Below are 27747 nucleotides of genomic sequence, written 5' to 3' on the forward strand. Positions count from 1 at the left end.
TAAAACAAAGGCTTTCAGCTCTGCAATGACTTCCTCTACCATTTCTGTAACAGATACTTAGCAGATTTATGCTGAGCAAGCAGCAAATGTCACTCAAATGTAACCATGCTGCAAGAGCAGTTTCCATTAACCATTTTGCTCTTTAGCAGATCAAATGTAGAAAGTTTAAAACCCAGTGTTTTCAGTTATTGTGCTCCTTGTATCTCTTCTCTGCTGTTCTTAATTCGATCATCCATTAAAATGCATTTTCAAAGTAATATATCAACTGTGAAGATCATCTCTGGAGTACAGACACCTCTTAGGGGGAAAAGCCCAGCTCAGAAATTATCATTTTCTGGGTCTCCTATTGCCTGTATTGCACTGTGCTCCTGTGGACTGGCACAGGCTCAAGGAACACAATGAAACACGGGAAGTGAGAGTATTTCTACCATCCTTCTATTCCACTCTCCCACAGTACAATTCTTCACTGGGTTAGAACTTGTTTGTGAGCAATCTGAGCTCAGATTTGTTTTCAAATAAAAATAGAGGGTTTCTTATAGGCAGTGAGTCAGAATTGTTCTGCTGACAGCTTAACAAAGATAATGATGCAAGATCAAACCCCTGCTACTGCTGCAGATGCCCTCATTAGAAATGAAATCAAAGTTAACTTCAAAAACAGCCTGAAATTTGGGTTCTTGACATTTTACATCTTATGTTTGGCCTGTAAACTCAATTCTCCTTAATTTATAATACTCTACAACTCAGGTTTCATTCCTTAGGTACAGATTTTCTTACATTTACTCTGTTTTCCCAAAAAAGGAATCCCACATTTACGTGTCTTCAGAAGCAGCCATTTAATTTTTAAATGAAACCTGAAGGCATGTAACATCTGGTCAAAATCAGCCAAAAACTTAAGAGTGACAGAGGAAGAAGAAAGGTCATGAAGCTAAAAAACTCTGCAAATATTGCTGTTGAACAGAAAATCAAGAGGTTTTTGTCCATCTTGGCTGCCCTGGTGAAACAAATGTGTGGGAGAAGATCCCATCATCTGAGCATAATTCTGACTTTAAATGAAGAACTGCAAGATTAGTTTTGTCTTTCTCACAGTGATCAGCTATTACAACAACACAATTAATTTTATAAGAGTGTAAAATGACAAAGTACTAATACAAGAATCAGGGTGACTGAAGAGTAGATTTTATTATTGTTCTTCAGTGCCCTACAGGCAGGTTCCCAAACAGATTGAACAGTTGTCCCATTAATTTTTTTGTTCTTTCCAGTCATGAAAAGTTATTACAGTACAGGCTCAAGAGCTGCAGGAGCAGCAGAGCACATTTCTTAAACAAAAGCATATTCCTTGTAACTGTCACTGGGAAATAACACAGAACTGGAAACTTACCAGTTCAGACTTGAAATATCCTATTGTGTTTTCATCTAATTGAAAGTATCTTCTCTTCCAGTTCTTCATCTGTTAAGGGAAAATAATAAATATTTGTTTGTTTTACATATAAAATAAAACAGACTTAATGTATTATGAATATATTGAATTGTATTTACCATTCTAGCTTTTATCTATAGTACAATATTGTGCAATTCCTAACTATTCATTTGGAATAATGTTTTCATTATAGTTTATTATAATAACAAATTTTGCATCTTTAGCGTCCCCAAGATAATTATGGATTACTTTGCCCAATTAATAATTTTTTTGGAAAAAAATTAAAAAATTAAAAATTCTTAAAGTTACTATTTTCTACGATTTATTCAAACTGTAGAAACTCAGCAGCAGAACTATTCTATGGGAAAAACTGGAAGACAATACATCACAGGTTTCTAGTTTATTTTTAACTAAAAAAGGGATGTCATAAAAGGAAGCTTCATAATCCAAGATAAAAAGAGTCTGAGAACTCAAAGATGTGTATCTTGCTTAATCTGAACTATCTGTTCCTTCTTCTAGCAAGGCATCTCATGAACAGCTCCACTTGTGTTAATAAGTCTGATAAGATGCACAATTCTTCCTCTGAACTGCAAAATCAGCTTTTTCTAAACATTTGACTGATTTAAAAAGCAGGCACTGGACTTCTGTCCCAATTTAGATGGTTTAGTAAGCAAAATAAGGATCTCTACAGAATGTAGAACAGGAGAATTCCCAGCTGCATGCACCAACTATTACGTGGAAGTCTGGGAACACACTTTGCCTCTCTAAAATATCCTCAACAACACAACACTAAAGAAAGTCATGAAAGGAAGTAGCACAGATAAAAATTAAGTGCTACTAGAGGATAAATTTTATCTTTAATTAATCCTTATTACTGTCAGTAGTAAAAAAAATCCCTGTCAATTGCCTTTTGTTTTTAATAATACTTACCACTGCTCCTTGTTTGACACAGTAGCCAGCTTTGATAATGGCATTATCTGGGGGATGCTTAGCAGCAAAATAAGGAAGGTGACTTTGTGACCTCTTCAAATAATTCCTGTCAGCCCCTTCACTGCCCTCACTGACTTCTTCTTTCTAGAAAAAACACAGGAAAGGTCAGAATACTCTCAAGTTTTTTTATTTTTCTAAAGGTCAAGGAATAGCTATAGTAGTTACAATAGGAAATAACTTTGTCATGCCATGCTCACAAATCTCATTTCCAAATTGAAAGAACAAAATATTCCAACTGATTTCCAGAGACAACTGAGATTCCCCAAGGGCTGAGTCCTTGTAAGCTGCTCTTAGAAACTAAACCAAGAATGTGCTGAGTACTTTCAAATAATATTGACAAACACTCAGTTAAAAAATGGTACAGATTTAAACTCATGCATGTATTTAGTGCAAACTTGTAACATGGGCAAAACACTAGAGGTGGCTACAGCTAACAAAAAGTTATTTCTAGAACTACAAGACACAGAATTCAGCACCTTTTTTAATGCATTTTGGGAGCATACATATCATTTACATGATATTAATCTAATCTGTAACTATTTTCATCTCAGGAAACTTTCAGCAAGAGATTCAGTTCTATCTTTAGCACTGCACAGATTCTACTTCCATAAGCTTATCCAGCCTCTCAAACTTTTTTCTCACTTTTCCTTACAACTTCTTCCTCTTTTTTTCTCTTAAAGGGGCAGAACTTCATCACTCTTAACACCAACAATTTCACACAGACAAAGTATTATTAATATACTAACAGGTATGTGTGAGCAAAAAAAAAATCGGTACTCAAGCAAATCTTTAAAATCTTATATAAAGGGAATAAAATCCTCAAAACCTCCACTCAGTATGAATAAAAGGTGCATATAAAAGTACAGTTTTGTGTGTCAAATATTAACCCATTTGTTTGGAGGATGTTACCTGGGTGGGTGTAATGATGGGAACACCACCAACAATTTCTGTCCTGTAAGAGACTTGCTTCTTTCCACCTGGGCTTTCAGCCTGACGATTTGCATTATCCATTTGGCAGAGAGGATCAGACTGCTTTGGTACCTGCAGTTGGAATGTGAGAATTGACATCAGTTTCATGAAGAAAAGCCAAAAGCCCTGAGCATTACTCAAGAATTTTGAGGCATTTTCAGCAGGATTTAACAAATGGTCACTAACTGTAAAAGGCTAAAAATGGCTTATACAAAAATTTGTTGTAATGACTATGCTTTAGTGCTCCAGAGGAAAGTGGTGCCAACAAAGACATTTCAGTGCATGAAATCAGTTGCAAGCTTTGAAGATTAAGTGCATCACTGAATCTTCATGAAGCACTGAGAACTGGTTCTTTATTTTTCAGCTGCTTTCAGTTTTAGTAAGAAAGTGGAGATGTCCCAGTGCCTGCAGAGCCAGCACAGCAAGGCCATAAACACTGGGACTTTGGTCACACAGGGTGTCTGACCAGTGTGACATTTGTCCTCACATGTACTTGGCATGAAGATTGTGTTACTGCCCCCATTAATCATACATGTATTGCTAAATTCTGGCCAAAGTGACCCTGCCTACCTAACTATCAGTGGCTATTAGATAATTCTCTCAAATGTGCAACTAAGGGCATCAAAATTCCACATGAATTTGATTTCCCTCTAAGTGTTTTGATCTAAAAAGTTTACTCAGTCTCCTGAGTAAACTTGTTTAACCTAAGAAATGCAGTGACTACAAGACCTTTTTCATTTCTAATCTCCTTCACCTCTATATTAACATAGCACATCTGAAGTGACTTCAACAAGAAGAGATCAAGTCTCACACCCAAATACCTCACCCAGCAACCTCCTGGGTATTTACAGAGGACACCCAAACTCCTTCAGAAAGAAGGACACACAAATTGTCCATCCAAGACTGTGACACATTCAGAACTTGGAACTGAACTGATCTAGACAAGAAAGCAAAGCTATTTTATAGTCTGTGATTCAAGTTCCTGTGCCCAGGAGTGCTCATTTTACAAAATGCAGCCTGCAGGGAAGTACAGACAGTGCTGAGAGCAGATGTCAGCCTAGGACAGTGTCCTGCTGGCCACCCCTCTGCCAGGGACTCCATCCCCAGCCAAGTCCAGCACTGAAGGGTAAGTGAGCCTCAGCCTTTGCAAAGCAGGGTTTGTAGCTACAGCTTTGTGGGCAAGTGCTTCAGCTGTCACAGACTCCTACTGAAAATGCTGCAGACCAAGCCCACAGCCACCTCCTCACACAAAGGCATTTTCAACCAGCACTCAACAACGGGTACACAGTGTGCTAGGCTGCAGAGGTTCACAGTCATTCTCACATTATCAGCACTCAAGAGGACTAAAACATGCAATGAGTCTTGGAGGATTACAATCTGCAGCAAGTAATGCTCATATTAAAATAATTGAGTGATCTTAATTATTTGATTCAATAATAGGCTGTACTTAATACTGTACTCGAGCTGTTCAAAGGCTTGTTCCTTCAAAGACAAAATACTAATGATTTCACCAGCCATCTCAAATGCAAGCTAAACAGATGATAAACAGCAATCACTCTAAATTGATGCAATCATTTATTCATTTATTCACTTAATTTCTTCAACTGGGAACAGCTCAGGCCTGGTTGTGGTGCATCCTCTTTATGAAAAACCCAAGTGAGAAGGCTTTGTGCTTCTGGTTTTTTAAAATTTATTATTAGCAGTAGCATTTTTATAACTGCAAAGAATGGGCTGTATTAAAACAGTGCAAAGAACTCATGTAAACATCCCCAGATAACCCAAAAATGAGAAAGTGACTGACAGCAAACACAAAAGTGTGCACCCATGCTCAGAACCCTTCTTTGTCGGGGTGTGCTCTCAGAAGTGCTCACTGTCATCACTTCCCCAAAACTGGAGAAAATAAAACCATAACTTCTGCCTCCTGAAAAGACTGAGATAACACGTGGGGGTTTCTATCATGAGATAACAACTTGTCCTGGTACAACCCAGAAAAGAAATTTAACATTTACCAGAAGAACCATCAATGCTTTTTTGCATGGATGTTACTCAAAATAAGGAGAGAGCCTTTGGAGCTTGATCAATATTTTCGTGATAGTTTAAGAAATACCAAATTTTGACAGCAGGTAAAAGTATGTGTATCTTTTCATTGCTTGTTAGTATCCCCTGGATATTTCAAATAATATTAAGTATGCAAAGTTAATTTTAAATTATTAGAAAAAAAAAATCCTAACCTGTAATTAAAAATAGAATATTTTGTCCAATTTCCAAAAAGAAAGTTAAACTCAAATTTAGGGGGAGTTCTCTACAGTTTCTCCAAGTACTGCAAAGTCAAGCCAAGACTTGTTTGTGGTGATAGAAACTGGAGGCAAAGGTTACACTTAAGCACCTTGAGACAGTCACCATTTGAAAGCACTGCTAAAGATCAACTCAACCACTTACTGTGATTTTGGTAGCTTTGTTCAGAACATTTACCCATTCAACTAGGTCCTGCTGATCATTGGCTTGTAGAAAGTATTTTCTCATCCCTGCATTCATAACTGTTAAAAATCATTATGAAAAGTTAACAACACTGAAATTTAAGAGCAAACTTAATATCATTATGAAAATATTTGAATTCAGATGAAAATTCCATTTAAAGAATTTAAGTGCTCTGCTGTGTTTCGTTTTAGAAAGTCATCTTAAGGCACATAAATCCACTTGATTGCTTTATTCTAAAAAATAGTAATTTAAGCTCTCCACTTAAATGGCATGATACAAACTTTGAAAATTGATTTTTTCTGACATAGAAATGAAGTCTTGAATTTTATCAAAATATTCTACAGTTCCATTTCCTCTTTCTCAATTTCCCCATGCAACAAGTCTTATACCTGGGGACTTCTACAATTCCTCCTTTTAATCCTCTGCCCAGAATCTGTTATCCTTTGTTACATTACAAACATGACTGTGGTCACTGATTTACTTTTTAATTTTTTTTTTTTTAATTTCTGGGAAAATCAGTATTAATTACTAAGTATATGATGCACAGGACCAAACAACTTTAAGACAGCTACAACACAAATATTATTTTACTTTAGTGACTTGGCAGAGAAACATATTTTAATGAGTTTATATCTCTACCTCACAGCCCCTGGCATCCTTTATCCAAAAAGGACAAACACATTTCAGTGCAACAGCAAAAAACCACAAAATCATGGCTAATTCTTGAAATAGGTTTTAAAGTGATTAATACCATCTGAATATAAAGACAGTAAATTTGTATTTTTCTTCTACCAAGTATGAAAACTCTTTAATAAATTAGAGATATTTAAGCCAGCATCTTGGATCACTAAGGTGTTTTAGAGCTGGCCCACTCACAGGAGAAACCTGACAAGTGCTGAGGACAAAGCCCTGCACAGTTGTGCAGAGGAATCTGTAATCTGTAGATGGCACTGAACTGACACACCAGGTACTTGCCTAAAACCAGGAGGAGCTTTAGGATTATTTAAAGCTTCAGTAAATTTTAAACAAATTTAAACCTAGAAGGCACCCCAAGAATTTTATTTTTTTTTTTTGTGCAGCAACAGAAGCTGAAATTTGACTTAAGAACATTGGCTGAGAGTATTTTTAGATCAGTTAAATCAACTCTTTCATCAGTAAAACAGATTTCAATAGTTAAATTTCCTGTCTTCCCAGCTGACAGGCAGACCACATTTCTGAAAACAACTGTCATTACTTATTAATGCCTCAAAAATTTCAGACATCTGAAAAAACACCTCTCACCTACTCCTCATTAAGCTGCAATATGAAAAAACACAAAAACACCTTATGAGGAAGCCAACATTTCCATCATACTAAAGAAGAAAGTGAATACAAGGTATTTTTTAAACACTCCCAGCTGTAGCTGGTAGCAGAACTGCAGAACATTATCCCTGTTCCAAATGTCTGAAGAAGGCACCTGATGCACACAGCACAAGTCAAACTCACCAAAACAGAACTCTGCCTTTGGCCTCAGCTTCGTTGCATCGCTAACCTAGAAGGGAAATTAAAATTATAAATGTCACAAAATGCACATCAGATATCACAAGTTTTATTCTGTTTCAAGGGGGTAAATTTAATGATTAGCAGCACAGCAAGGTGGTTCAGGCATAATGATAAAGAGAACTAAAAGAAAAATGAAAGACAAAAAAGGAAGATGGGAAGATGCAGTATTGAAGTGCAAAGGAAGAACAAGAAATGAGCAGAAAGACAAGAAAAGGTCAAGTATTTTTCTCCATTTATTTGTTAATGCAGTATCTGCTACAAATTTAACCATGGAAACTTCTTAGTTCACAGTTCCCTTTCAGACATATTTAGAACTAACTGTACACACAGTGTAAAGGACTAAATATATTTTAGAAATTTTTCTGTCCTGTCTATTCCAAGTAATTATTACTTGCAAGGTATCACACCCAAAGACATCTTCCCCTTCATAAATGACCTTTTTTCCAAGACTAATGGGAAACTGAATACTCATAAAGAACTGAAATGTCAATTTTATGAGCACAAAGAGCTGCTGTTTGAAATCACTAGACAAACTTAGACAACACAGTAATTAATCTGTTCTTATTTTAACCTGAACCTATTGAAGTGTTTTAACACTTCTCTAATTTCAGGAGTATCACAGAAGCAAAAGGAGTAAGTGGCATTTATATTTGTCTGAAGTTGAGGCCCTTGGTAGTTACCACCAAGAATTTAATGAGTGTCTCACATATTAATTATCTCACCTTTGAAATATAGGTAAGTTTAATGGCCCCAACAGGTGGAGATCCAGAGGGAAGATTCTGAAACAAATCACATATGTTACAAAGTGAAACCAGTTTATTCTCATGCCACAATCAGTGTTGATGCATAAAAAGCAACTAATTCCACAAACAAAAAGAAAATCCTACGTATTTTATAGACAATGCACAATGTATGCTTGAAACAGGATCTAAACTACTTGTTTATTATACACACATCTGTTAACTAAAAACAGAAAGACTGCTAGAAACAATACAAATAGTAATTGTTTCAGAGGTTTATGTATTTTACTAGAGGAAAAAGGATTCTTGTGGCTCTGCATCCAGGAAATCCGGAAAGAATACTTTTTCCTTAACAGATGTTGGAGTCTCTTGTACTTTGACCAGGGCAGGAGGAAGGGACAAGAAGTGACATTCATCTATTATGTCAGATACTTCAAAGGCCATCTCACATATTTTCCATTCACTTCAGTGATTTAGGAAGGCCTTCACATAGTTACAAGGACTCTGCAGTTCTTCAAAATTACTGCAGTGGGAGAAAATCAAGAAGTTTCTTCTCTTGCAAGAAACCCTTTCATTTGTGCATGTAAAATAAAAGGCCTCACCTAGGCCTGGGTGTGCACTGCAAATATCATTAAGTCTTAAAACTTCTGAGGAACTGCAATTACTACAGCACTTCAAGATTTTGTCCACACGCCCTGAATTGCTTCTTTTCACTCAGATCAAATGTTTGAAGCCTGTGTTACTTGCAGAAATTCTTTTTCTCCTCAGCAAGAACTGCTAAATGCTTCAGTCACAAGTCACATCCATCGAGCTGCACCTCATTTACATTTTGTTTTTGCTGGTTCCTTTGAACAGCAGACTGATGCTTTTTAACTCTGCTGCTCCTGGCAGAAGGGTACATGGATATTCTTCTGGCAGGCAGCTGTCAGCTGACCTGGATCCTGTGCTCAAACCTTCAGCAATTATCTGTTCTTCCCTCTGCTAGGAAACACAGGGATGCAGGCACATTGTAAAAGCAGCTTTTATCTAAAGGCTGCTCTCCATGCCAATGGACACAAGCTGTCCTCACTCATACACCATCCATGCTGGACTGCAATTGCAGGGTTCATTAAAAATTACTTTTCAATGACTGATTCTATTGAGGGAAAGCAATGTGTAATGCAAGGAAAACCACACACTGCCACGTAAGGTTAAAGGTGAATGAAACACCAGGGTGTGTGTGATTTGGCTCATCTGGTTATATTAACCTGATTTACAATTATTTCATTTACACAATGATTTTTTTTCCCAAGCTTCCAGGTCCACGATACTAAACCCCACTCTTCTTTTGCGAATTTGTTAAAAAATGCAGAATGGAGACAAACTCCTGGCAGGACCAGCTCACCTGTGGGTTATCCATGTACCACACCAGGTTGTCCTCCTGTGTGTCCAGGATGAAGTACCGCCGCAGGAATTTCCCACTATTCTCATTTTCCTCAATGTCTAAGAAACCACAGATGCGATTCTGGCGATCCACATAAGGCATTTCTGACCCTGGACATCACACTGCACAACAAAAAGCACAGGAGGTAAGCAAAGTTCCTTGTTGCTAATTTTAAGACTGCTCAGTGCATGACATTTTGAGCAGTTTCAATCAGTAGCTTCAAGAAGTTTCTACGGAAGGGTAAGTGAAGCGTGGCTGCTCCCCACACCACCACCACCACCACTGCATTTTCAGAAAGGACTTTCATACTTTGCACTGTGTATTTAGCAGATCCAACAGCCTAAGTGTAAAGTTACAAGGGGGAAGCAGCAGATGAGCATCAAGACTTTGACAAGATCACTGAAAAAGAAAGGTTCTCCTTCACAACATGCACGAAATTGAGACAGCAGTGGGGGTTACACTTCCTCCTTTGACATTGCCTCTCACGGCCAAGAAAGAATCTTTAGGAGCTCCACTGCCCACTGCAATTTTTCATATCTAGCTTATGCAAATACAATAAAAAAGCTTTTAGAAACATTGTTCTCATTTTTCTTCTCTTCTACAAAAAGCACTTCACGTCTAGCTGTGTCTAAGAAGACATCTTTTCATTCTTATACATTAAATAGGAAAAGTGAAGCTGTATGTGCACCAACAGTGATGTGAACACTCTCTGCTCATGGTACTGAGCTCTAAGTGCACCAGGCTTTTATTTTGGCCTTTGGGGTCTTTCTTTTTCTTTTTAAATTTGTTCTGCATTAAAAAAATTCAATTACATCTGCATTGCACTGACCTATTACCCTCTTACCATTCACCTTTTATGGATCTGCCTTTTGCATCATGGGTTTTGCTTCCTTTTATTTTATGGGACAGTCATTTTACTTTAAGAGCCAGCCTTGTAAGACCAAAGATAAATTTGCATACTCATCTAAAAATGATAAAAATCAGGTTGATGCCAATCTTTCCCAGGGCAGGGAAAAAATGATTCAGTCTTCACATTTTGTTACAAAATTCAGAAATAGTACAGATCCAAAAATACTAATGTAAGACACAGAAGGTTGAAGCACTTCACATTTTTCATAATTTTCCAACTTTTCCAGCTTTAACTGTAATATGGAAGCTTCATTTTTGTATTTCTTTAAATTCTTTACCTTTAATATTTGAGGTCACTTGATTTAAATACACTTACATACACATACAATGAGACAGACACCTGATAATTATTTGTAGTTAGCTACTGATACACCACACCAAAACATGAGGCAGTTTTTCAAGTGCTGTTTTGGGGAAAGAATCAGTGTTTATTTTAGGGACTCGGATATCCACATTTTTTTTTGGGGGGGAAAGATCAATATACAAACATGTAAATGAATAATTGTATTTACAGATGTCATTCTATAACTAATTAGAACACAAGCAAATTTTGACTCAATCACTTTGAGAAGCAGTTTTTTAAAAGTCTGTCACCAGCAACAATGGTTTAAATATGCAAAGGTTTATTCTTCAATAAAGTAAGAAAATTTACTAAGGTAATCTAGATTTTCTTGGTGTGCTCCTCACAATTTAAATATCACAGATCTAAGCCAAGTTCTGTAACCAAGTTATATTTATAAGGACCACAAAAATAAACACTTGAGCACCCAGGACAGTATCATTATTTTAACAAACATTCATGAGTAATTCAATGGAGGCTCTTGGGATCACTTCACACTGAAGCAACATCTCCCTATAAACATCGAGGGCAAGCTCAAGGGTAGCTGCTCTCTAAATTACACATCTAATCTGGCAGAACTTGGCATCACACCTTGTTTGCATTGAAATGAATACAAAAATTGCCATTTATCAGTATTGCCCTAATTTGTACCAGGTGGTTCTTCAACAAGATCATCCAGCATTTCCAGGACACCCTTTAGGCCTCATATCAACAGCTTATGAAGCCCAGAAAAGCCCTGTGCTGAAAAAAAAGCAAATATTGGTGGCTGGTTTCCTGTCTGAGCAGACTTACAGCTGTGTTCTCTGCAGATGTGAAGAAAATGAAACAAGGAAAACTTGTTTTTCAAACAAGATCCGGATTGATTAAAAATCCTTGAATAACACCAAATGAATTTTCAAAGCACTTTCCACTCATAAGAGAATCTATGTTTCAGAAAACCTTTCAAGGAAAATGAAAGGAGGATGCTCATAATGCTCCCTTATGAACATACAATTAGCTAAAGCTGAACTACTCCAATACTTGAATTTTTTTTTTCCAGGGCAAAAAACAAAACTCAGAAGCTTTTTCTCATTTGTCAGTAAACTAATTCTCAAAGAAGAAAAAAAAAACCCCAAACAGAAATTAATAAAGATTCTCTATTTCAAATACTACTAGCTAATTTCTAGCCTACAAAATGATACTTTTTGCACCTACTCTAAGCTCTAATGAAAATACACCATAAAGTAACACTAATGTTAAAATGTAAATTGTATAACTGCTGTTTTCTGCAAATTAGTATAAAATTCCTCATGGGATTACAGACCTCTACAAAGAAGAAGAGACAAAAAGACCCAACCCTTTGACTTCATAATAAATTGAAATGTAACACAGTATCATAGAACTGTTTTCCATTTTTAAAAGCCTGCTTCCACCCTTACACCTTGGCAAGATTCCCCTGTAAATTAATAGCAATTCTATTCAACCTTCATTAATGAACCACAATTTGCAATGCACATTAAAAAAAAAATAAAATCAATTTGTGCCTTTCTTCCAGTTACTAAAGGGACTGAACACGTGACAAAGCCACCACCATGATCCCCTTCCTGACAACTCTAGACAGAGCCAAAAAGCATTGATGGAATTGCCATGATTCATACAAGAAACTGCAGAACTCTAATTCAGCATAGGAAATCCGTCTGGAAGACCCCCAGCCTAAGAATTCATCAGAACTTCAACTTAAAAATGTCTTCAGAACACAGATCATGTCTTGCAGAGATGAGATTTTCCATTAAATTATTTGAAGCGATTAGGAAATAAAAACCTCCAAGCCTGTACATTTTACAGCATTATTACATGCACCCTTAGTTATTTTCTGCAGCACAGTGCATTAAATCTTCTAGAATCAAGCATTATAACAGATTATAAGTTCTTAGTAAGGCTGAAGGCACCAAACCTGTTACAGACCATATACAACTTCATTTTATTTTGCTTTCCCTCCCTGCAGTGGAGATGTGGGTCAATGACACCGTGCTACTCCAGGAAAAACATCCCAGTGGCCCATTTCCTCCTGGCTCTTGCCACAGTCCTCCAGAAACAAAGATGTTCTTGCAAAGCCATTTTGTGGTGTATAGTAACACTCTGTAAGGACTCCCAGCTCCTTGAAATTCTTTCCTGGAGGGCTGTGTTACAATGCAAAGAGGAGGTGTCACTTATTTTTGAAGCCTTACATCCCTCTTTCCAGCAGCAGGGTACTAATTTAGGAGGTCCATACCTCACCAGCCTAGCTTCTCTCAGATTTCCCCTCTCCCTCCTCTTTTCCTCTGAGGTACAACACACACTGACATTCCCCAACATTTATATCCCACACTGAGGGCTGCCTGGCCTCCTGGGCACCACTATAAATAAAAATCCAGGATCACCTTCCCCAGTGTCGCTGGAAATGCATGACTGCACAAGCAGGACCTGCAAAGGCACACGAGCATCTCCTCTGCACCATTTATAACACGCAGCTCCAACTCTCCCACATTAATTCCTATTTTTAGCTTCCCACCAGCACCTGTTCTTGAGTTCACCTCCATTACAGATTGCTTGCAGCCTTCCTATCTTCAAGTACAAAGTCTAGACAAGACTCAAGTGAGGTGCCAGATAACATTTCTATGGCCCAGTCTCTCCCTTGACTTGATTTCCACAGGTAGGTCCAAACCGTGGACCACTGGCTGAATAAAGCAAGTGGAATTCTGTCTTCATGAAAACACCATGCAATAGGCTTTGCACTAAGAGCTTGATTAAGAAATACAAGAATGGGACTTAATACCTCTTTATTTTACATGTCTTTTCCCCAAGCTTTGGGTAATATTTTATTACTTTTATTTTATAATTTTGGGAAATATTTTATTACTTTTATTATTTTGGGGAATATTTTATTACTTTTATTTCTTTAATTTAGATGAACAGTTCTCCTTCCTGCTTTTTAACATTTGGAACTTTGGATTTAACTCACCCCAGGAGATGACTTTGGGGTTCTTTTTCTATCAGCTAGGAAGATTAAGAAACATCCATTACCTACTTACTCATCCCTATGAAATGAAGAACAACATTCATACACCTCCACTTGATAAATATAAAATGATGCCATGAGTCATGCCCACCCCTCCTCCCCAGCTCCCTTTTTAAGCTCTGCTGTTTACAGCAGCTCCAGCAGCACAAAGGGAAGGTAAAGCAGCATCCCCAGCCATCTCCAGTCTTTCCTGCAGTTCCAGGGACAGCTTCATTAGTGAGGGCTCCTGGCTTTTGCCTAAGCAATTACTCTCAGCTTCCTGCTGTAAATCAGCTGCTCTCCAGCTGGTCATCTCTTTTACTGACCATTTAGTGCCTCCCCAGGGGAAGGGATGAGTTCAGACTGTCCTGCTTATCCCCTGAAGAACACTGCAGTGAAAGCTTTCCTTCTTGTGTACATCCAGGGCAAGGAAGGGGAGCAGGGAGGGGGAAATTCCAACCTTGAGACAAGCAGCTCAGAGCAGCCTCTGGAAACAAGGCACATAAATCTTCCAGAGACAGTAGTTCAAACCTCTTTTTATTTCCTTGAAAACCTTGCAGCACAGGCAGCCCACCAGAGAGACAACTACTACTATGAGACAATCCTGTAAATCCCTGCTCACCTTTGATACAGCTTCCAAAGTACCAAAAACATTAAAAAATCCCCCACAAACAACTAATCCAGGAGCTGGAGAGCTTGACTTGGCTGCAATTCTTTTGACAACAAAAGATAATTCAGGACTGATGGATTTAAAATTACAAGCTCAGTGTTTTAATTTCCCAAAGATCCTCCACTGCCTCATTTTTGTCCTGGAGGGCATAGCAGACATTGGATACTTCTGTTAACAGGATTTGCCAGCATCCTCTGACACTGTGATCAACTTTTTAACTACATCTAAAAATGAGATCTGGAAGTCTCCACAATACACTGCCCCTTAAATTCAGATTCCCGTTCTAAAGTAGTCAAAAAGGAGGAAAAACCAGCTGCAAAAGCCAGTATTAACTGGAAAACAATTCCTAAGCACAAATCAATTTTCCAAATAAAAAAAATATTTAGTACAAGTGGCACTGACCTCTCCTATCCCTGACCAAACTATGAGGAATGTCAAAAGATACATCCCTCCCCAGCACTTAATCCAACTTCGAAGCAGAGCACAAAATAGAAAAATCATGGTTGCAGTGATGAATCATCTAACAAAACCAGCAGCCTTATCTTGAACTTCAGTCTTATCCAGTGGTGATTCTGTGTTCAAAATGCTGAGCAGCTGTTTTCCAGGAACACTTGTTAAATCAGGGCAAGCCAACCACTCCCATCTCTTCCAGTGCACCTCAGCCAGTAAAATTATTCATTTTAATTCAATACTATCCTCTAATGTTATTTTCACCTCAGGAAAAAAAAATCTGTATGTTCTAAGGGAAATCTGGAGTTCTATGGAAAATGTTCTGGAATTATCTGAATCCATCATCCCCTGGCCTATTTCAAATACTGACCTACAAGTTCCATGATGGAACAGGTACTTCCTCCAATATTTCTGCAGAAATTTCTCTAAGTGATGTTTCCTGTTCTGAACTGTTTTCCTCCATTTTAAGGTATTTGCAATAGCAGCCAAAGGCTTTGGGATATGATGGAATGAGGAAATGCATTGCACAGGATGCAAAACTCCTCTCTGTTACTGATATTTTAAGTCAAAACAACAACAACAAAAAACCACCCTCACCTATTAATGCCAGCTAAAACATTATTTTGCCCAGCTAAAACAATTATTTTAATTGTCCCTCTAAATGCACTGAGCTAACACAAATAAAGGGAGCCATCCTGTGCAACAAGGCCATTATAAAAAACACTCTTGAAATTAATCCATTAATAACTTATGAGTGATGACCAGCTTACAAGGCAATAAAGTAAAATAACAAAGCTGAGAGACAGTGACAGAATATGTTCAATAACACAAAGTCTATACAACAGTTAGATGTAATTTTCATCACTTTATATTAAGCCTCTGGATAATACAGTTACTCAAAAAGGGATATAACCAGAGATAAATACAATAAAAGAAAACAAAATATAGTTACTCTAATTCACTTTGACTTTTATCTCACACAAGCCTCAAAACAAGTTTTTAAATGCTAATTAAACTCAGTTGCATACTAGTTAAAATCCTTAAAAATGCATGTTCAGAGTTGATTCATATTTACAATTTATTTTTATCAGCCTTTTCAAAATTTTAAATAAATGCCACCTACAAAACTCCAAATATGAAAATTAGGTCCCTGTTCTCAAAGATGCTTACATGCTCAGTCTATGGAAAGTGTCCATTCACGACAACCAAAACAAATTAAAAATTAAGCAGGAAATAACCACATTACTTATTAGGATTACTTATTATTACTAGTTAGTCATTAGAAAAAACCCTGTTTAATTTCAATAATAAACTAATAACTGTTACATCCAGGCCAACCACTCCAAGCACTTGAATTCCACACACTCCCAGCTATTTCAAATTCCCATCTGAATCAAACTACAAATCCTGGTGAAGCTTATTTGACCTTAGGAAGTCAAATACAAAAAGAAGGTGAGGCTGGTTGAATAATGAATTTTGCCATTTTTGAGCCAGTCTTGCTGATTTTCACTCAGAATCCTGGGTCTAAACTCAGCAGTACAAATAAACATAGATCTTCCTGGGAAGTATGTAAGAAATGGAAAGGCCAGCTGCTTAGGAAATCAGCAGTATCTTCAGTTTTCACAGAATACTCTCAGGCTGTTAAAGAAAGGGCTGGAAATAAAGTGATTTTTCAGTTCATTTCAATATCAAATAATGAAAAGAACATTATCGGGTGAATATTTGATTTGACCTCTTTTACAGATATAAAAGGATTTAATGAAATCAAAGCACACAAAGTGAGTAACTGTTTATCAATTTTGATTTTGTTGATCTGATTTAGCAAATTCAATGCAGAATAAAGAAAAATGCAATGGTTCACCTACATTAAAACTTTGGTAAAGAAAAAAATCATTGCTGTTTAATTTTCACCTAATTTATTTTAATATTTACAGTACAGACTCTGTTCATTTCATTGTATAATCCACCATGTGGGTCAAAATTCCCTCTACTGCAAAGATTTGCTATTTCCTCCAGAATCCAGCTCACTTGTCAGTTATATCAGAACTACACAAGGATTTCCAGAGATTAGGACTAATCTCAAAGCTCTCCAGTAAGTGCAAGTGCAGTGAAAGCTCTTTAGGAAGAACAGGGCTTTGCCTGTCTCACGGAACAGACAGACAAATGTGCATTTACAGATGCACAGCTCCTGTTTACCAAGGTGGGAGAGGAAAATTAAGCTCATCAAATGGCAAAGTTTTTAGGACATCACCCTCCCCCTCTCTTTTTTATACACCTTACATTAAGAAAATCAACCCCCACTCTGGCACATTTAATAGAAGTCTCACCCAACACGCAGATAAACCCCACAAAGAGAAAGTTGCTCTGTTTGTAGCACAGTGCCACCTCACTTGAATCACATCACTCACTGTGACTTCTCTTAGAATTCATTTCCAGCAGCCCTGAGCACAGGGAATTGTCCTCATGGCAGGCACAGCCCTGGCTGTGGCTTTCTGCCTCACCTTCCTCCTCATTTGTGGGATGACACAAACACCAGTTACTGCCCAGCTGCTGCTCTGCACTGACAAAGGTGGTTCTCAAAACCTCACTTATGGAGTGCAGGGAGAATAACAGCCCTCCACCCACAGAATAATCCCAAAAGTACCAGGTATTGGTGTCTGACTTATACACAGCAAGGCAGAAAAACCCCAGAAGAATCCCAAGTCCTGTGCACATCCAGCAGCCTGGAAATCCTGGCTGTACCATGAGCATGCATCAGGCTGGTTTTCAGCCTCCCACAAAAAGGCAGCAAATGGACCTCCTGAAGGAATCATGCTCCTCCACCCAAAAATCAGGGCACCAGCACAAAGCAGGAAGACAAATTACATAATAGATAAATTACAGCATCTACAGTGAACTTGATTTAAGGAAGAAACACAAGAAAAAGGTTAATGATAAAAAAAATCAAGATAACCAAACCCCAAAATCCTGAATCAGCAGACACACTTTTAACATCCTTTAAGGGACCCAACCTTCCAGCACTGCTGCACACACAGGCATGGTCTCTACCAGACACAGGAATAACTTGCCAGCTGAATTCTTAGCCCAGCCTCAGTTCCCATTTGCCATTTTCAGCCTCCCTAAAGAGTTAACCAACATATTGAACAACATCTTTTGAAGTGCAGTTTTAAGAGCACTGCTCACTCTTACAACAAACCTGGCATGTAACTGTTTTAGTGCTTAACAGAAGAACACTTAATTAAGTCACTAGTCTGAAACAAGTTCCAACACATTTTCTTGGACATGGGATGTAAATGTGGTGGCTACCAAAGCACCCAGGGAGAGCATACACATCAAAACAATTACATATTAAATGCATTAATTTATCACCTATCTGTCAGTATACAGAGACTGTTCCTGGGAGTGTTGACTCTCAACAACAAAAACATGTTTGCAAAGCTTGGTAATTGCTGTCTAGTCTACATTTTCAATTTATAGCAATGACAGTGCCCTATTTTCACCAGAAAGATTTTAAATTCAAAATACTTTCAACTCTGTAACATGAATAAAGACACTGCTCACTAGAGGTGGCAGCAAATTCTTTTTCCTTTTGGGGGAGTGAAGAGGCAGAAAAGCTCAACCTCTTTCACATGAAAAGTCAGTAAATCAGGCCAAATTTAAGAGATTCTGCTTACCATGCCAGCAGAAAAAATGAGCTAAATTGATATCCAAAACATCTGGATGCAATGGCTAGCTAGAATTAAAAGCATCTTCAAGAAGAGAACAGCCAACAAAGGAACAGAGAGAGTTTTGCTACTGTCCCCTGTGTGGCAGAACCATAACATAAAAGATTTACATGTTTGTGTGGGTATTTTAAGCATTGTTTTAAAATTCTGTTAAACAAACAAGGCCGTGCAGCGCTCCTTAAAGTTTTAAGGACTTGCTTTCTCTAAGTGACACCAGAGATTTCCAGTCAAAACCTTTTTTCCACTGTATTTTTCTGGTTTTGCCCTTCCTGCCCGGAGCTTACCCCTGGTTTTTTATCTTGGGCAGTGTCTTCAGCCTCTGCCTGACTTGCCCTGACCACTCCTGTGATGCAGAGCTGCTGCTGCTCAGCACTCTCAGCATGAGAATGGAGGGACACAGCAGCAGCTTGTCCCAGGCCACACAGGAAGCTTTTTGGCAAAACAGTGAGCTGAACCTGTTTCCCAAGTCCCAGAGCAGCAACCTCACTATTGAACCACCTTTCTTCTACATAAAATACCTGAAACTATTCAGATTTTAAGGCAAAGGCATATGTTCAAACCTGAAAACTGTTTAAACTGTTGAATGCCACAAATGTCTACCAGACCTGCAACTCCCTACTTGTGCAGATAACATCTGCTAAGATTAAGTGGCTCATACAGTTCTGCACCAGAAAGCTTAATAAGTTCCTTCTCCAAGATTAAAGAAACACCTACACATTCTAGATGCTTCTGCAAGTCCCTGGAGGGAGAAAATGCTGCTTAGTGCTGAGACAATGAACCAGCTTCCTTCCTCAACAGCAACAAAACCCTGCTGCTTTACCTAGCACTGAGAGGAAAGTGATATTTATAGAACTGAGCCCTATACCAACATGTACCTAAATACTGTTAGGGTACAGCATGCATCGAGATGACCTTAGACCTATATATTTTCAAAGTTCCAATTTGAAAGATTTCAAGAGCAGGAAAAAATTTGAAGCAGCTCAGCCACATCCCTCCATTCCAATTCATTTCAGTGATTCTCTGCATTGAAGTATAACTTCAAAACCTGAACCATTCTTGTCACTCAGAGCTCTTCAGCAGGTGACTTTTGTAAAGCTGTTACATTATTTTCATATGTCAAATAAGCTCACTAGGATTATGATATTTAGGTTTCTTATATAATTTTATTAATCACTGACAGCAATGCTTCTAGCCATGTCCCATTGCCTTTAGTTTCAAAACCAAAAGAATACATGCACTGACTGTTGTGTTTCTTTATATATAATTTCCTGATGACTTCTTAAGCACTTGCTCCACGCTGTAAAAATGTTTTATGCTAAAGCCAGTTACCTAAATTCCCATTTTGGCACTGAAGTAACTTACTATTCTGTATTTTCATGCAATTATACAGCTGCACAAAGGTTCACTTGGCTGCAAACCCCAGTAAGTATTTTCTAAGACTGTTCCTATTCTTCATAATTATCAGTGAAAAAAAAAAAAAAAAAAAAAAAAAAACCCTGCCAAAACCCATCTTGCAAGACAGATAAGTGCTCTCATATCACAAGCTATTGTTTGTCTAAACACTGATGCAGAGCTGGATACATCCAGAAGCACAGCAGAGCATGCAAGGAAAATTCTCATTAGAACATGTACTCACTCCCCAACACTGCTGGTTTGCTGCACTTTGGAGGAACTGCATTTACCATGATAACTGTCAGCTTAAATAACCAGGAACAGTCAGTAATAAAGACATCGATGGAATTCTAAATCTACTAAAATAGATTAAGAATTTTGCAGGCCTGGCACTTTGGGCTACATCCAACCCTGCACTGGAGACTGTGTTACAAGCAGAGACCTGTTCTCATTTCAGTAATGTCCTCAAGTTCTTTCTAATCTGTTACAGTCAATAAAAACTGACTTCTGCACTTCCTCTCTTCTACACCAACTCTCTGACATGCTGTCAGCCTTTATTTGAGCTGAGATAGCTCTGCTGCCTTCTGGAACAAGCCCCAGCTACCTGCAAAAAATGTCTTTTCCTGCACTCAGGTCTCTTCCTCCTGCACATGCCTTCTGTATTCCCCATGTGTGTGTCTGTCTTCTGTCACTCAGCTACTACTCCTGAGGAAAAATAAATACAGGAGGAGAGGAGGAGGAAGAGGGGGGAAAGCATGAAGATGCTGCCTGCCTGTTTTCTTTATACTTTTTATACTATTTTCTTTGTATATAATGATTCTTCTTTGCCTATCCTCTGATTTGTATGAAAGCATCTGCTCCCCTGAAACACCTCAGCACTGCACTACACCTGCCAGTGACCCACTGAGCATATTCTGCTTTAATTTCACCCTTGAAATGCAGAGCTATGCCATGGAACATGAGGCCAAATGTAGTTTTAAAGCAGAGAAATAGCTCAAGGAAATAGATATGCCTTTAGAATTTATGAATTTGGAATTAAATCTTCTACACTCACAAAATCAAATCACAACCTGTGATAACTGCAGATGGAACTCAGTGAGTCACACAAAGGTTTGTATTTTATGCAAAGCTGACTCCAGCAGTGCAGCACTCAGTGATACCCAGGACACATCAAAGCCCCCAGGTATTATTTCCTGAATTATCAATTTCTGCATCGGTGCTTGTCCATCCCTGAATTAAAAGACTCTCCTCCAAATATCAGCCAGACCCAGCATTTCTCCCTGCCACAGAGAGATTTCAACCCACTTTGAATATTTCCTCATGTGACAAAGGGGAAAACTGCACTTCTACACTTCTGTGCTTCACAAACCTGACAGCTTCATGTATTGTTACTGCTGTGACTCTCTCAACTAAAAATAACAAGTAGGAGGAAACAAGACTGAATGGACCTAAAATGCAAGTTCACTGTTCCATAAGGCAGAGTAACTCGTGAGAGAGCAACCACTCAAAGCAACCACACACACTTCTTCCCCCTCAGTTAGGATTGTGCTGCATCAAAATGAATGCAGCCCAAATATAAAAATAAAAACAAAATAACAAAACAAAACCCAAAAAATCCTGTTGCTTTGGTTTCAACAGTGATAAGCCACTCCTCACACACCATAGGCCTCAAAACTGTAGGAGCAAATATGGCTCTGTCCTGCAGGGTCATGTATGGGATTGGGTAAGGAGAAGAGAAAATTCTACTTTACAGACATTACAGCCTCTATTAGGAAAGCAAGGAATTTGTCAGAAGGCATCAAAAAGTTGATGCTGTTCAGCTTGTTCTATGCCTAGTAGTCTCTTTAAAAGTACTCTGCTTTGAGAAGAAGGTGAAGCATGGAGAGATGGAGCTCTTAAGAATCTAAAAAAAAATTTTAAAGATTCTACTTCTCAGCTTTACTCAGGTAACACCACTCTGCTGATGCCTAATTCAGGAGCTCAGTGTAACAAGTAACTGTTCTGCTTGATTAAAAACACAATACACTGCTTAGTGAAAATCAGACATTTTTCCTACAGAAGGCCCCATATCAGCAGCCTGCCAGAGAGAAAACTGCTGTCTTCTCCATGCTACTTTGCAAACATTTGATGCAACATAATGCCTTTTACGAAGGTCACGCATTTAGTTCCTCCCAAGGGAGCTGCACAACACGTATAGAATTTAAGTGTGCTCAACACACAGAGAATTTCAGTCTGCACAACGCACACACAGAGAATTTCAGTCTGCACAACGCACACATAGAGAATTTCAGTCTGCACGACACATAGAGAATTTAAGCCCGTGTTAAGTTCAGCAGCATGTCATATGCCTATCTGGAATTTTACAGGTGATAAAAACCGCGCATATACCAACAGTGGTTACAGTTTAACATTCATTTATAGTCAAGTTATCCATTTAAGGACACTTTGGCACAGCAAATAACCAGCCCCGGTTACAGCTAAGCCAGAGCACGGCTCGGAGCGTGCCAGGAGCCTCCCCGCACATCCCTCTCCAAAGCCAAAGCCAAAACCAAAGCCAAACCCAAACCCCAACCGGGCAGTGCTCGCTGGCTGCCGCAGCCCCCGAGCTCTGCTGGGCACACCGGGCAGTGCCCGCTGGCTGCCCCAGCCCCCGAGCTCTGCTGGGCACACCGGGCAGTGCCCGCTGGCTGCCCCAGCCCCCGAGCTCTGCTGGGCACACCGGGCAGTGCCCGCTGGCTGCCCCAGCCCCCGAGCTCTGCTGGGCACACCGGGCAGTGCCCGCTGGCTGCCCCAGCCCCCGAGCTCTGCCGGGGCTCCCGGAGGCGCAGCGAGCCGAGGGGCGGCCCGGAGCCCTCCCGCACGGCGGCTGCGGGCTGTGCCCGGTGCCATCGCCGCTGCCCGGCGTGCCCGCACAGCCGAGCGGCGGAGTCGAGCAGAACCGTGACGAGCAATGAGATCACCGCTCCTCTCACCTCCGAGGCCGTGACAGCGCCCTGCCCGCGCCACCGGGGCAGCCCGCACCGCGGCGGAGCCCCCGCGCCGCCGAGCGCCTTCCAGGGAAAGCGGAAAGGAAAAAAGGAGGGAGAGGCGGCAGGACAGTGCCCTGCGCGGTCACACACCGGGCAGGCGCGGAAGGAAGGGCATCACCCGGGGCGGGACGAGCCCCACCCCAGGCCGAGGCACTTACTGGAGTGGTGGCAGTGCGGGAGCCCCGTGAGGAGAGCCGGGCGCTCCCCGGGCCCGCTCCCGGCCCCGCGCCCGCGCCCCGCACCGGGAACGGGCTGATCCCGCCGCCTCCGTCCGCGCCGCCGGCACCCCACTGCGCCTGCGCCGCCGCGCTACCGCCCGCGCCCCCGCGGCCTGCTGGGACATGTAGTGCGGCGTGGGGGGGCGGGGGCAGGGGCGGGGCGCGGGGCATGATGGGAATTGTAGTTCAATTACTGGGGGTTTAATGGCGTGTTTGATGGGGAGGCCGCAGCAGGGAGGGAAATGTTGCATATTGTGGAGAAATTCTTCTCTCTGAGCGTGGGGAGGCCCTGGCCCAGAGAGGCTGTGGCTGCCCCATCCTTGGAAGCATCCAAGGCCAGGTTGGACAGGGCTTGGAGCAGCCTGGGATAGTGGAAGGTATCCCGGCCCACAGATGGGCTTTGAGTCCCTTCCTGCCCAAACTGATTTGTGACCTATGAGTCTATGAACTGCCATTCACCAGCCACATCATGTCTAACAGGCCAAGTGCCAGCTTCTGCACCTGGGATAGATCAGCCCTGGGTGTCTGGACAGGTTCTGGAATGACACTGGCAAAGGACCGGGGGGTCCTGGCTGGTGGCAAATTGAATATGAGGCAGCAGCACCCCTAGAACACAGCACAGTTGGCTTCCCTTACTCAAGGCTTGGACATAACAAGCTTTAAGGATGTAGTAAATCAAGATGTTGATATATTACTTTGCTAACGTGGCAAAAAACTGGAGGTCTGTGTATCCCACAGCTGAACTATCTTCACCTCAGGTGAAAGCAGCTCAGGCGTTGCCTCAGAGCCTTTTGCCATCAGTCCTAGCAGCAAATGAGAATTTCTCCAAATGATGTTTAACCAGTTTTACCAGGAAGTTACTTCTTTTCTAAGCAGATATTAAATTTATACTGAAAAACGTTGTGTTTTCTGAAATAGCAACACAGATATTTTTTTCCTTGCTTAAAGCAGTGATATCTCTAATTATGGAAATCATTTGAACTCTGCCGCTGCCTGTAAATGCATCTTTGTTTCAAGCTGGCATGTAACAACCCTACTTCACAGCGAGACAAAAGCTGTAATCAGAGCACAACAATAAAAGCTGAAGTCAGCCGCAAACAATGCTGCACCATCCCCATGGCAACTTTTCCCTATCAAACCCCGGGGAGGTCACACACTCTGCAGCTGCACCAGCCAGAAGCTGTCCAGTTTGGACTTCATTCACGATCATTCCTACATTTTTTGGGTCATTTTTCACTTAACAGTGTTTTACTGGAGTTAATACAAGACAATTAGCAGTGGGCAGCACTACGCCTCTCCCCCACTGAAGCTCCAAAATGACATTTCTCATCCTGACAGAGCTTTAGTAGCTATTAAATGACAGCAGGATGTGTCCTGCCATCACTCTGCACATGGAAGAGCCTTTTACAAAATTGTACACAGTTTCTGCACTCAAAAATCCATGCAATCAAAAGCCATTCCACACCACATGGAAACTACAGCAGCCTGCAGTCTGGTATGCCTTAACTTGCAAATATTTTCTCCAGCCTCCCACACAAGGTTTGAATAACCATGGATTCTGACAGGAGGACTCAGGAAAGGCTAAAAAGATGGTTACATTTAAAAGAAGGAGTGTATTTTATTGGAATTTGGTAGCAAACCTCATGTTGTACCTTACCACAGTTTCTATCATGGAACACTGCTGCAACCTGGCTTTTAGGGTGGCCTAATTCTCCCAATTTAGTGAGGAGACAATCAGGTATATAAGGAACTATTTTTACTTAATCTGAGACACAAACACTTTAAAATAGCCACATTCTGTCAGCTGTGCTGTTCACAAAAGTATTTTCCTGAAATTCCCATGTGGAGAACCAAAGGATGAAGAGTTGTGAATCTTTGATGTCCAAGACATAAATACAGTTATCCCCAATGCCCCAACTTAAAGCAAAACTTGCTTTCAGTAGAAAGCTTCTCTTATTCTGGTGTTATGAACTGTAGTGGTGCAGCGGCCACTTAAAGCTCAGCTGAGCTCCCTGGCTTTGAAACAACTCAGTAATTTCAGTATTCCTCTCTGTGGAATGTGCAAATGCAACAGTTGACAGTGATTGTGATGACAAACAGGTAAACTTTGGGTGTGAAGTGAGTGGGTGGCCCAGGGACTCTCCTGTTCTGCACTACAAAGTAGGCACACAGAGATTACAAAGGACAGAATCTATATTTTACCCCCATCTAAAAATATTCAAGCACAAGGTCTGCACTGGCTTCTTCTCCATGCAATGCCACTTGACTTCAGTGTAGAAATTGGTCCAGAGCCCAGGATATTGCAGCAGAACTATGAGACAGACACTTATTTCCTCTCCAGTTGTCTCTATTCATAGTTTTCAAATGCTGGCAGGTATCCCCACAAAAGTCTTCATGGCTGGCAAAAAAATGTTGGCAGAACCCTGCTGTGCCAGTCCTTTACTCAGAACCTGCTTGTGATTCTCCTCACTGAAACAGGTTTGGACATCAATTCCTGCTGAGATTTCAGTTACTCAGAATACAGATTATAATAAATAACATTTGGTGAGTGACCTGCAGCAATATGTACCATTAAGAACAAGTGTTTATTTCACAAGGTGTAGAAACTCCCAGAGGAACAGCATTACCTGAGGAGCAGCATGTATCTATCCATATAAATGCAAACACACAAATTGAAATATGCAAATCGCATACGTATCTTGTAAATATAAATACACAACTTGCATGTCTTGGCAAAGAAGCAGAAATATCCAAAAATTCCAAAATACAACTTTCTAATTGTACTTTCATGATGGATAATTTTACCCAGCAGAGGAAGTTCAGCAACTTTATAGATATGCAGAAATAAAGAGCTATGAACAAAACCTCACTTCATTGCTCTAAAGAAATGAATTCGGCCTGGGACAAAAAGGTTTTGTGAAAACTAACAGTTATGTTGCCGTGGAAAACAGGAAAGAAAGCCTGGCCAGTGAATTACTGAGTGCAGAGCAAAATGCTGTCACTATATTCTGTTTTTATGGGTTCAATATTGCAAATTCCATCCACATGCAGTATGCCTCCTGTGCACTATTTTAAGAGGGGTGTTGCTGACCTCAATGGGGCTGCTTTTCATAGAGGCTGTGACCAGGCAAGGTCATTACTCTGCTGACACCTTCAGTGTTAGCATCCAAGGAAAGCTTTTCAGTCATTAAACTCATCCCAGAGGATGAATGTCTGAGTTTACTGCAGTGGCATGGGGCTAATTTGGTAGTATTTATTACCTAATTAAATTATTTGCCATAATGGAGAGAGACCAACCAAAAATTCTCCAAGGCTGCAGCCAGAGTGACCTGGGGAAGAACAACCCTTGCTCTTTCAGGGTTTCCAGTTCTGAGCAAGACAATCCCTGAGAAATGAGGTTGTCCTGTCCACCTCAGGAGTAAACCCTTGTGTATGGCCAGTTTCTGAATCTGGAGGAGGTGACACTGATTCCTGAGCCAGCCTAACAGGTAATGAAGGAAAAACAACCTCTCCAGGCCTGCAGGTAATCAGCTGAAGCACTGCAGAAGGTTTCCCTGCAGCCAGTGCCTTTCAGCAGAGCTCTGCATGTCGTGGGCACCTTGAGAGCAGCGCAGACAAAACCTCCCTGTGCCTCCCCCAGGAGCAAAGGAGCAGCAGCTTCAAAATCCCTGCACGTAGGAGCAGATAGTTTCATTCAAAAGCTGCTTTAAAGCATATTTCCAATATGCATTTTAAGGCTAAAACTTCATCTCTTCTGATGAAATGATGTTGACAGAGCTTGGGAATTTAATCTCACATGGAGGTTGAATTCGTTCAGCCTCGGCTGGGTCTTGTTATTAATTTGATGTTGAAGTAGAAAAGCATCCTGATGTAGCTGCTGTGGATAAGCACTGGTACACAATGATGAAGTAATTTCCCAGCCTTTTAAGTACTCTGTTTCCCTGAAAGCCATATTTAAACACTTTGAGTTCGTTAGGAGTTTAATATTCTTATGTTGCAGTTGTTTTCCTCATTCCTATGTGCATAGCATTATACTAAAATACATATGGTGATTCCTCATTTTCCACCAAACAGTGAATTTTTATTTTGCATCCATCATTCTAAATATAAAATTTATCAGCAAAAAAAGAAAAAAATGCCCTTTCCCCCTCTTTTGTCTATTTTAACCTAAAACCGTTCCACATTACAAAAAAAAAAAGTGAATTGTCTTTAAAATACAGTGTCCCTGCAATAAAAGGATTGAAATGCTTTCATTTCGTTTCAAAGCTTAAAAGATGAGAGCTTAATCTTCTTCAGAAAAGGGCGTATTCTGCACTGCAATGTATGCAAAGTGCCCGGGGGGCTTTCAGCTCACCCTGCTGCTGCAGTCAGGTCAGGACAGTGCCTTGCTGCTGTCATGGGGCAGGATGGGAGGCAGAGGCTCGCTATTTTCTGTGTTT

The 27747-nt window shown here is 40.1% G+C and overlaps 1 protein-coding gene across 5 annotated transcripts in view; it reads right to left on the minus strand.

Annotated features, from left to right (window-relative positions):
• Positions 1–23407, minus strand: part of PLEKHA1 (pleckstrin homology domain containing A1) — a 31664-nt gene extending 8257 nt beyond the window's left edge. For 4 of the 5 annotated variants that reach the window (XR_013183419.1, XM_054637062.2, XM_054637067.2 and 1 more), the window contains exons 1-8: positions 23249–23407; positions 9521–9681; positions 8119–8175; positions 7340–7385; positions 5816–5913; positions 3317–3448; positions 2348–2491; positions 1379–1447 (exon numbers count right to left, since the gene is read on the minus strand). Coding sequence is in view for 4 of the 5 variants with exons in the window: in XM_054637062.2 (XP_054493037.1) it covers positions 1379–1447; positions 2348–2491; positions 3317–3448; positions 5816–5913; positions 7340–7385; positions 8119–8175; positions 9521–9661 (687 nt within the window). In the remaining variant the exon portion in view is untranslated. Of the gene's footprint in view, positions 1–1378; positions 1448–2347; positions 2492–3316; positions 3449–5815; positions 5914–7339; positions 7386–8118; positions 8176–9520; positions 9682–23033; positions 23187–23248 lie in introns of those variants that run through there. The other variant, XM_054637063.2, reaches the window with a different exon arrangement.
• Between the last annotated feature and the right edge of the window lie 4340 nt (positions 23408–27747).

This window comes from Agelaius phoeniceus, chromosome 9 (assembly GCF_051311805.1).
Source record: "Agelaius phoeniceus isolate bAgePho1 chromosome 9, bAgePho1.hap1, whole genome shotgun sequence".
Taxonomy (NCBI): domain Eukaryota; kingdom Metazoa; phylum Chordata; class Aves; order Passeriformes; family Icteridae; genus Agelaius; species Agelaius phoeniceus.